The sequence below is a fragment of the Caretta caretta genome, chromosome 5 (assembly GCF_965140235.1).
Source record: "Caretta caretta isolate rCarCar2 chromosome 5, rCarCar1.hap1, whole genome shotgun sequence".
In the NCBI taxonomy this organism is placed as follows: Eukaryota; Metazoa; Chordata; order Testudines; family Cheloniidae; genus Caretta; species Caretta caretta.
Window position 1 is genome coordinate 41,713,808 of NC_134210.1, and position 12,161 is coordinate 41,725,968.

The 12,161-nt window shown below is 36.8% G+C and overlaps 1 protein-coding gene across 1 annotated transcript in view; it reads right to left on the bottom strand.

Annotated features, from left to right (window-relative positions):
- Window positions 1-2,337: 2,337 nt before the first annotated feature.
- The window catches only part of SREK1IP1 (SREK1 interacting protein 1), a 33,517-nt gene continuing 23,693 nt past the window's right edge, over window positions 2,338-12,161 (bottom strand). Inside the window, 3 exon segments of the mRNA XM_048850917.2 lie at window positions 2,338-4,535; window positions 4,537-4,672; window positions 6,041-6,122. Coding sequence (XP_048706874.1) covers window positions 4,482-4,535; window positions 4,537-4,672; window positions 6,041-6,122 — 272 coding nt within the window. The 3' untranslated portion in view covers window positions 2,338-4,481.

Below are 12,161 nucleotides of genomic sequence, written 5' to 3' on the forward strand. Positions count from 1 at the left end.
ATCCCTATGCCTATTATGTTAAAAGTCTTGTACAAGGAAATGAGGAAATGCTTTAATATCTTCACCCTATTTCCTTAAAAAAAAAATCATTCTGAAAAAATGCAGCTCCTAACATTAGCTTTGTATAGTCAGGGACCATGGGAAAGAAGCCCATCTCCATCTTCAGTGCTGCCAAGTTCTGCGACTGGAATGGAAAGCAGTTCTTTCCCTTTGAAATCCTTGCACTGCTCTCTGAGTTCCATGGTGATAAGCACAGCATGTGAATGAGAGTGTCAGCACATGGCCTATACATCACTTAAGCCCTTAAAATAGGGCTTGAGTAGAATTTAACAAGGTAAATAGACTTTGTGCTGGCCCTTTGCAGAGAGATTAATTTTACCCAGTGTCCAAGAAGCTACTGAGCTCATCATAAACAGTTGCCTACAAAACAGTTTCAGGGACCAAATGCAAGCAAAACATCTTTAAAGTAACTAGAAATACTGCACTTTCAAAGCAAAAACCCATTAGTAGCAAAGATTCAATATGAAACAAAAAGAACTAAATATGTGGGATATTACACTTTTTAAAAAAGCTGATTGAATGTGATTGACTTCTAATTTTTCAGTATGTCAGTTTTACCATTAAAATGTCCAAATTTATTTAATTTAATTAGTATATATATTTAGTATATACATTTAGATCCAACTTAAGTTGTTAACTTAACAACTTAGTATTTTATTCTTGAGGGAGAAGAGCTTCTATTATTTAACATTACATGGGAGAGATTCTAGAGAATCTCTCAATCTTCTTTAATACTATAAAGAGTATTTGATGTTAGTGAAAAATGCAGGCTTGACAAAATGCAGGCTTGACCGTTCTGGAGGCTAAAATCCTGTTTCCATCCAAGTGACAAGTCAAGCTTAGGAGCAACAGTGAAAGCATTCTCAAATAGCTCCAGCTCTCATGTAGAAGAACCCCCTTTAGGCCTAGAAAGTAATTCAATTTTGATGATCTTTCAACTCCTTGGCCTCTTTACTGAAGCTGCCAACAATGGTACTTATTTGAGGCTGCTGTGATGTACACACATATGCAGTTAAACCAGACTAACTGCCAACTCATTTCACATAGGTCAAACAGCCATCAAATGGCAACATCTTCCAGTGAGTGCTGCCCTGGGCAAACTCCTATCGACATCACAGAGATGATATGCTCCATATTTAGCTGAGCTTGCAAGGACATATACTCAACGTGATGGCATTTCTATGTGTGGATGTAACATGGTAACTTTCAAACACCACATATGATCAATTCCAAAATATCAGGGTATATTCTATGCTTCAGCAGCCAGAAACCTATTCCTGTTGGAGGAAATTGAAAACCATAAAGGGGAAATGGGGGATATATGGAGCTCCTGCCATCTGCTTAGCACAGCCACAGTTTCAAGGACATCTGCAATTGTCTATAAATCAAACTGGTTGATGATACCCATTAATGTCTTCTGGCATAACATTACCCCATTTCATCTCATCCTTCCAATAGAGTTTAACACATTGACAATCTGAATGACTTATCTCAAACAAATAATAATGGGGGTCAGGGCAAGAAGGTGTGCACACCATTGGTATAGGGGAGAGGAAATGGGGCTCTACACAGAACCACTGGCATGGGAGGAGAAGGGGGGACCCTGGTAATGCAGAAAAGGGTCACACAGAACATTTTGTGTGTGTGTGTGTGGGGGGGAGCAGAACACTGGACTCTGGTACAGGGCAGGATGGAATGCCCCCTCTTCATCCCTAGAGCCAGTGGCACAGGAGAAAGGGGGACACACAAAGAGCTTGTGGGGTGGAACGGAGGAATACAAGGAGTCCCTGATGCATGCAGTAAGCTTGGCCTCCACAAGCTACAAAGTGTGTGACCCTTACTCTATTAATCCACTGAGCCATTCAGTTTCCAAACTATCATCAAATTACATTTTTCTTCTTTGCAATAAATATATAAGACTCAGAGTTCACTCTAAAGGTTTGGTGTAAGGTACTGACCTCCCTCAAGTCCCAAATCAATGGTAATTAATGGCATTCAGCATATTGAAGGAGGGGCTCGATGCCTTGCAGGATGGAGCCTGAATACCTGCAATCGTCAGAAGTTAAAAAACCTTGAGGGCACAAAAATATTTTGACCATTGAATCTGTGAAGACTACATGACCTCACTTATGCCAATTAATTTTTAAATGTACTAAACAGTCTGGTAATAAATCAAGAAAATGGAAATGCATTGGGGTAGTGGCAAATAAACAGCAACTACAATTGTACGATAAATACATTACATTGTTTGCAGTTTTGTAAAAGGCCGCACAAAAGTCTAGGTAACATTTTATTAATCGCTTCTTGAATTCAAAATATTGTTTGTGCAAATTTGAAGGGTTAGAAGTCAAATAAGTATCTGCAAATCAGTTACATAAGGGAAGCACAATATCAATGTCACATATCTGCTTCCTAGTCATATTTTAAAAAAGCATTTCAGATATAAAGCACAATATAGGTTAAATCTTAAAATATTCTCTGCACTTCTCTTTAGTAATAAATTTCTTAAATGTTCCGCTCCTGGGTAAAAGGAGATTTAATTAATTTTTTTGCTCATAGGCCAGTTTTAAAGGCTCAAATATAAATTTTACATATGCCAATATCACAGTATTTTTAAAAAAGTGTCCTATTATGTCCAAAATAAAGGAAAAATGAACTACTTAGAAATATATTAACTAGGTATGGCCTTGTCTACATGGCACAGGCAATGCATGCTAGGGGGTGTGATTTCTAAAAGTGCTCTAAGGTGTTGTGCTCTGACTGGCCCGAGTAAAATCTGCTAGCACTGTCTAAAAGTGTCTAATTCAAGTTAACAGTCTTTCAAACAGGAAAAGGTTAACACAAACTAGGTACCTTTTAGAACATGGCAGAAGGATTTCCATGGGGCAGTTAGAGCATTGCACATTAGTGCGCTTTACAAATCACACCCCTGTGGCACGCTTTGCCATACTGGATAGATAAGCCCTATGTCTTGTTAAGGAGGTACAGCAGTAAGGTTCAGACTATGGCCCTAATTCTACTCACTTATACTGATTTTACACCAGTATAAATGGAATAATTCCTGACACACTGACTCTCTATACCTGCAATGGGCTTGAGGTAATTTGAAACAAGAAATATTACTGTTTAGGTTCCTGATCATCCAGCTATTATAGCCATTGGGGAATTTTGCCACGGACTTCAGTGGAGCAGGAGCTGGTCCTTAGACAACAGGGCACATGCTGTGTTACATAATAGAAGAAAATATTTTTGGTTTTATAAAGCCATTTACTGTTAAAGATAATGGTGAATGGGAGTTGAAATAATCAAGAGTATCCAAAGCGCCAGTCTTTGATTCCCCTTACCCCTTTTAAAAGAGGTGAGTAGGTAATCTTAACACAATAAATTGACACAGCACTGGGACATTACTGTAGAAAACATTGCTGGATTGTCACTTAATACGGATAACGGTATATGCCTTATACACATCCGCCTGAAACTAGTGGGTACGTACTCAGTCGAGCTCAGCAGTGCCTTTGCTGCTGCCATGGTACCACGGCTCTACTGCTATTTATACATGCGCTAGTTCCATGAGAGCGAATGTATGTGTACATGAGCAGGGGAATCACTCCCATAGCTCATAGTGTAGACACAGCATTACATCTATCTATTTTACAAAGAAGAAAAGGAAACTAAAGAATGATAGGTGTTATGTTTGTCCATGTATAGATAGGGCCATTTTCTGAGTATGATGGAAAACAATCGCCATGTGTTTCAAAGTACATTACCAGATCAGTTTTAAGAGACTGTTCTTATTTGTAGCAAATATTTACTATTTCTTCCCCCACCTGTCCCTTCAAAAAAAACCTCTCTTCTAGCTCAATGTCCTTATTTTTATTCACCAGTGTCTCTATTTATTGCTTTTAAGTGGTGGCTGATATGGAATTATGCCAAACATGTAGGTTTTTATTTTAATAAAAATCAAGGTTTTAGAAAACTTAAAATTAATAAAAATGTTTCAACAAATTTTGTTAAAAATTCCAGTGGAAAGTACATTTTAATTAGTTCAAATCTTTCCCTGCACATGTTAGCAATCTGAATATTCTGGTCATGCATGGGAGCTAGCAATCAAAAACTGACTAGAAATGAACTAACCACAAAAGTTTAAACAACTAGTCTATTTTCTTGGTCCAACTTGCATAGAATGGAAATAGTGAAACACCATTAATGGCAAAAAACAACAACATGTAGATTTCCCCCTGCTACCCCGCAAATCTTTCGGTTTAATAACCTAAGTTGTGGATATTTGTAAATAAATGTACTTTTAAAATATATATATAATTTTTTTTAACCTGACAGTATTGTAAAGCACATATAGGATAGATTTGAAAGGTAAGCAATCCTAATCTTTCAGGTTAATGAAAGCTGAATGCACTAACTCCTCAGTCGCTACTAGAAGAGTCTGAACTATCAGATGATGAACGTTTTTCTTTTTTTCCTCTTCTTTTTTTCTTTTTTGTGATGTTTTCCTTTCTTAGATTTACTCTTTTTCTCCTTTTTCCTTTCTTTTTTGTGGCATTTCTGTTTTTTTGGTTTTGGATCTTCTTCTTCAGTGACACTTGATGAAGATGATCTGTTAAAAAACCCCAAAATTAATACAGATTACATTACCAACCAGGGTATGTATATATTCACTTTATTTTTCTTTCTACACTGAATTTAATGCTGGAGACTGTATAAACACATGAATTCATGCTGTAGGTATAGAGGTTGTCCACACCAGCCTGTAATGGGTAAGCCAACCATATCCATGCTCATCCAAACCTTGGCCTCTCTGATGAGGCTGCCTCACCAGGAAAGCAAGATTTGTGGTACTCCTTAATTAACAGTGTTCACAAACATGCGGGTTACATTTGGAAAGAGTTAGTGACTCCTGCTTGTAAATTAATCACTAATTGTACCTTAGTGGTTTAAATATTATTTTTATTTCTTTGCTCTGCCTATAGCATTTTCCAAACTATGGAATGGAGACATTTCAAGATTGAAACTTTATTGATAGGCAAATGATCTTATATGTTTAGGTCTAAAGAAAATGGATTGAAAGCATGAAAACAAGGCACATAAGGAGATGAAAGCTTGACGAGAAAACCTACAGTAATAGTATCTAACTTAATAATACCTTCAAACAAATGGCTGTACTACCATTCCCCTTCCCACAATCCCTGCCAATTCAGAGAGCAGACGTTACCAGATGCAAAAGATATATCCATTTTGATTAAACTGAATGGTCTGTTTAATAAGAGATAAATCTGGTGTGACATTTAGAATATTTATGTAGTAACTTGGTTTTAAGTACAAAAATCTAACAATTTAAGGGGCGGGGGAGGGAATCCTCTTTAACTTACTTGAGAACAGCTCCATAAACTTCATTGTTACTACTTGTGAGAGTAAGGTACGCAGGATTTGGCTTCTTCGTAGTAATAGTCAAAGTGCACCAGGGAACTTCTAGTGCACACTACCAGGTTCCACAAGGACAGTTAGTGTGCAGAATTAACATAGCTACACCTTAATGCCCCAACTGACTTCAATGGGGGTACTCACAGTGCATAAAGTTAAGCTCATGCATAAATCTTTGTAGGAACAGAGTCTTAGTATGGTGATTGCTAGAATATCAAGCAAATAAATTATTAATTTAAATTCTCATTCTAAATAGTTTTATATTGTTGTTTAGAGTAAACAAGAGTCTTCTTTTAGCATTTTTAATTGCAATGTCTATCGCTTTTTAGCCACGTTCCTCATTTGTATGCAAAAGATTAGTAGTATGTTTAGATTTATAGAGTAAAAATTCTGTATCAGACATTCAAATTTAGTATATGTGCTTTTGTAGAAGCAAAAATAAAAGGTTAACATGCATGGGATGTAACAATTTGGAAAGTATATTTTGGATTTTAAAATATAAAGAAAATTCTGTTTTAGGCTTAATTAGGTATTTGTAAGTTACCTTTTCCTTAATTTCTTTGATTTGGATTTTTCTTTGCTTGTTCTTTTTAGATTTTTCTTTTCCTCCTCCTCCTGACTTGTATCTGTGGATATAAAAATTGCATTTTATACAAAATATTTTTCCTTTTTAACTTCAAAATTAATTAAAAAACTCACTGAAATCAGTACTTTTTTTATTGCTAATGTTTGTTTCAAGACCAAAACATTTTGTAACCAAGTGCTATTTTTCAGACTCATTTCAAATATTTTGCAGAGCATCCGCACTTTGGTTACACAACTCACATTGTAAAGGACCTGCATCTAAGTACCGAGAACAAAATTAGATATGTGAAACATGGTAAAAACTGCTACATTCACAAGAAGCTGCTCCTTGCATCTCTTCCTCCACAACAGTATATCTGTGTTTACATCCCCTTCAGGAGGTTTGTATGCTAATGTCCTTTTTAACTCTTTAGTAACAGTCAAGCCTCGTTTATCTGAAACTCAAAGACCTGAAAGGAGGTCCTATTTCCCACATGTATTGAATACAACAGACACTCCCTCTTGTTTATCTGAATAACTTTCATATCCCCCATCTCATTTACTATTTTTGTGTGTAGTCTAGACTGTATATGGACACTCTCACAAACAGCAATTGTTTATACCGAAGTAGGATTCATCCATGGCAGCTGTGGGATGATGGACATGCATGTCACTTTATTGTGGCTCATCAGCATATTACAGCAACCTAACTTGGTACTGATAAACCTGGATACTGTATAAGGCACATGTCACAAAAAATACTACCACATTTGTTGGCAATCTCACCAGAGGTACAAAGGTCTGAACAGGCATGGAGAATCAAATGTTTGTTGTTCTAGTCAGGTAGCTTGTCAAGGTAGCGACTGAAAACACTTGGGGGTAAACCTCCACTGTAGCTACGCTCACTTTCCCTGTTCTGTTTAGTTTAAAACAGGGGTTCTCAAACTGGCGGTTGGAACCCCTCAAGGGGTTGCAAGGTTATTTCATGGGGGGTCACGAGCTGTCAGCCTCTACCCCAAACCCCGCTTTGCATCCAGCATTTATAATGGTGTTAAATATATTAAAAAGTGTTTTTAATTTATAAGGTGGGTCGCACTCAGAGGCTTGGTATGTGAAAGGGGTCACCAGTACAAAAGTTTCAGAACCACTGGTTTAAAAAACTAAACAAAAAAGCAAACTTTGATTAAGGCAGTTCAGTTAGTATATTTCATTAGTACTAAATTATGTTAAAGTGTGTGTGGGAAACAACACATGGCAGAAAGGGATACAGTGACAGATAGAGCACTAGACTGTGACCTAGATGACCTAGGTTCAATTCCCAGCACTGCCGGTGACCGTGGGCAAATTACTTCTCTCTCTGTGCCTGAGTTTCTCCATCAAGCACTTTGAGATATTCAAATGGAACACACTAGATAAAGGAAAAGTGTCATTACTGAGAAAAAATGGCAGCCGGTGACAACTGCTGTTAATACCTTTAAAATTTCCTTGTGGAAGAATTATGCAAACTCATAAGAGAACGACGTGGCCTATGAAGAAGGTAGGACAGATAACGTGGCCATAGACCACATCAGTCCCCAAACAATGGAACACCACAACGGAAGAACCTTAAAACAAGAGTACTGTACTGATCTGCGTCCTTCCAAAAAGGAACAAACACCCATAACAAACCCTGATTCCCTCCAACCAGGTTGTATCTAGTCCCAAAGATCAGGAGAAAACTCCTAAAGGAGTCTGTAAACTGGGACATTCTTTACTTCAAGGAAGGATATACAATCACCTCTGTTTGTCAAAGTAATGGAAAATAATCAAATAGAAACCTACTCCCCTTGGAAGGATAAAAATCAATGTGTTTTTTTTTAAATCAGATTTTTTTTTAATTTAAATTCGATTTTTTTGATAAAATGCTTTTTGAGGAAAAAGCCTATCTAAAGATCATTTTAATTAAGATACATTATAGCTTAAAGATATCTCATCATGGAATAGGGATTATAAATTCTAATTCTATAGTATGAGACAATATATTCATATAATGTTTAAGAAAAGTTTTGTAAATGAGTTCCAATAAATCATGGATTAGGGACCTAATCTTATGGGGTTCCAGGGTCTTCTGTATAGATTATTTAGGTTAATCTTTCTATCAACCCAATGGGACTCAGTGCTCAGTTTAGAAGATACTGTCAGAGATGCTTAGTTTTGCAGTTCTCAAACTGGATTTGTGTCTCCAGAGATAACATGCTTGTTAACAGCAAAAATGTTTTTAAATAAATAAATATATAAAGGTGAGAAACAGACCTCAACCCTATTGTCCCTCTGCAAATTTGTGTACACAGAGTCAATTCCTTACCTCTCTCTAAAAGTGCAAAGTTTCAAAAAGTTAAATGAATAGAAGATTGTTGGGGTGGAATAGATCTGGACAAGGAGAAGAAGTCTGGAGATAAATGTGAGAAGGGAAGGACAGGCAGTAGAAACAAGTGAAACTGTTTGAGCAGCATATTCCAGAAGTCTTGAGGTCTTTCTGAGTGTAGTCTTCATTGATTTGAGATCTACCATACCATTCTCTCACTAGAAAGGAAAACCTATAATGGCAGCAGGCCGTAAAAGAGACCCAGTTTGGGAATATTTGAATGAAGTTCCTCTACTTGTGGGTAACGCAGGCATGCGTGCAAAATGCAAACAGTGCAATGAAGAAATGTAAGGCCTGGTTGCCCGAATGAAACAACATCATGAGAAGTGTTCCTTCTCAGGAGGAAGCTGCGCTGAAGATGATGAAAGGAACATTCTGAACATACAGGATCTTCAGTGTCGTAATAATAATTAAATAACTGCATTGACTTATTTTGTTTAGGAGAATCCATCCTCAACATACAGGATTCTGAAGACTATCCACCTTCAAGATCACCGTCATTTTCTACAGTTTCAGAGTTATCTGCCAACGATCGTGTTTCAGTTACATCACGTATGTCACATAGCCACAGTATACTACCTGTAGCAAAAAGAAAAAAAAAAAAATCTCCATCATCCAGAAGCAACCATAGATGAATTTGTAAGAAGAACCAGCAGATTACAAAAAGAGGTAATTGATGAAAAGATTGCCTGGTTTGTTTATGCAACAAACTCTCCTTTCTGTATGATTGAGAACCCACACTTCATTAACATGGTTCAGTCATTAAGACCAGGATACAGTCCACCCAAAAGAGCAGATGTCACAGGCAAACTGCTGGATAAAGTGTATGAAAGAGAAATTGAGCAGTTTGCAAAGGTCTAGAGGGTAAAATTGTTAACCTGAGTCTTGATGAGTGGAGCAATGTCCACAATGATCCTGTTGTATGTGCTTGTGTGACAACAGAATAAGGGAATGTCTTCCTTGCAGAAACAATTGATACATCAGGAAATGCGCGCACAGGAAAATACTTGCAAGAAGTAGCAGTAAGAGCTATAACAAAAACAGTGAAAAAAATTCAAATGTCTAGTATGCAGTGTGGCCACAGACAATGCTGCAAATGTATCGAAGATGAGAAGAAATTATTTAGAAGAGAGTCCCAAGCTAACAACATACGGTTGCAGTACTCATTTGATGTACCTCCTAGCTAAAGACTTCAGTCTTCCAGAAATAAAAAGACTAATGTTAAAATTGCAAAATACTTCCGTAACAACCACGTTGCAGCAGCTGCTCTGAAAAAAGTGGGAGGAACCAAGCTAACTCTCCCACAAGACGTGCGATGGAACTCAGTATTGGACTGTTTTGAGCACTATATCAAGATCTGGCCTAATCTGATGACAGTTTGTGAACAAAATCGTGAAAAAATAGATGGCACTGTCACAGCCAAAGTTCTCAACATTGGGCTTAAGAGAAATGCTGAACACATGCTGAGTACCCTGAAGCCTATTTCTGTAGTCTTGAACAAAATGCAGGGAAATAGCTGTTTTATTGCTGACGCTGTTGAAATTTGGAAGGAACTGAGTGAGATCTTAAAAAGAGAAATATGCAATGACAGAGTTAAATTACAAGCATTAAAAAAAACGAATGGGACAAGCACTATCTCCAGCTCATTTTCTTGCAAATATTCTCAATACTTGATACCAGGGTCAAACCTGAACTGTTGAAGAAGAGGAGTTGGCTATGACATGGACATCCAGCAATCATCCCTTCATAATGCCAACTATAATAAACTTCAGAGCTCAGGGTGAACCATTCAAGAAATATGTTTGCTGATGATGTTTTAAAGAAAGTCACACCAGTGAACTGGTGGAAGTCACTTCAGCACTTGGATTCAGAGACTGTTAAAGTGATAATCTCACTTTTAACAGCAGTAGCTTCTTCTGCTGGTGAAGATAGAGTATTTTCTTCCTTTGGATTAATTCATTCCAAATTGAGAAATTGTTTGGGACCTGAAAAAGCAGGAAAGCTTGGTTTTTCTTTTCCAGATTATGAACAAATAGGAAAATGAAGGTGAAGACGACCGAGTTAGCTGCAGAAGTCAATATTTTAAGTTTCTCATGTTGACCTGGCTGACATAGTCGATTTAATTTTTGTGGTTTTTTAAAAATATTCAAAATATTTAAATATTCAAAAAAAATTTTAACTAAAATAGTTAACAAAAACAAATCTGATTTTAAAAAACTTGAATGTTTAACTAAATTCAAAAATTCATATGCTTGTTTTGTTAAAATATACATTTGCTGTTGAAGAAAAAAATCCAGAATACATAAAGTTGTGGTTTTACTTAAATAAAACAATTCAAATGTCTGTCTGGTGAGGTTCTCCTCCTAATAAAGCATGACAAGAAAATCCTCCAAATATTAATGATTAACCTGTTGAATTGGAGATAGTTCTTGGCTTCTTCTCTCATTTGTTCTCTACTTGGAATCAAGTGTCCTCTCTGACATTGGGCCTAGTTGCCAGACTTCAGGCAGAGATTTTATGTTCCTCTGTCTGGACAATCCTAACTTAACCTGCCTCCTTCTCACATTTCATTTGCTTCTTAAGTTAATTTAACCTTGAGTGAAGTGACATCTTGGGCAGTGGTTGCAGGGCTGCTTTATTTTCACAGACCCAGAGCAGTCTGTTAAACCCTTCATGTCTTAGGATGTATGTACCCCACACCTGACTATCACACAAACCTATTTAAAAACAAAACAAAAAAAACTTTCCACAAAGGAAGGCATCCTTTTAAGGATACTTTAAGCCAGTGCTTCTTAAACTGCCCACAGATCACCATGGATGCCATAGAAAGGTATCCTTCAAGCAGTAAGACTTTATCCTAGGAATTCAACCCATGCACTCCCAGGAGGGGAAGCCCTGCTGAGAGTTTACTTGGATCACTCATCTGAAGACTGATACTGGTGTAGGGGAGATGGGATTGAGGACGTGACATCATTCCATAACCATGAAGATATCATCACTAAAACAGGTGATAGTTGAGTTTCCAAACAAGCAACAACAAAATTGTATAAATGGAGAAAATACACATCTAGGTTTTATGAGATATTAGTAACAAAGATATATAAAACCTATAAATTCAAAATTCATAATATTAAGATTGCCAGTGTTTATTTTAAGTAATTCCATAAGATTAAAACCATGACACCAGATGTAAGGATGTATAATATCTGATTATAATACTTCCTTCAGTCTTTGAATTAGATTTTTCCCAGGAAACATCTACCTTTTAGTGCTGAATTTGTCCATCCAATTAAAATCATGTGTGACCATCATTCTTTTATGTCAAAATGACTTTTGACGTTTAGTGGAACAAGCAGCCTGAAGTGGGAGACGTTTAAAAAAACAGGAGAGAAAACATTTCCAAAAAACCTAGATGAGTTTTCAAAAATGCTGTATAGAGCACCTACAACTTAAGGAAGAACATCTATACTAGATAGGGATAACACACTATCCTCTAAATATCTACGTACAACTAACTGTTTCTCTCCAGGGCTACATTTACCCTTTTTTCCTAAATGAGTGGCCATTCAGAGCCATGGTTTCAGAAATCCCTAGGTCCACAAGTACACAGTTTTTCTGAACAACTTTGTTCCTATCCACAAGTTCAAAAGAAAGGCTTTTTGGGAAAGCAAATTCAGCAACTAATTTTACCAAAAGA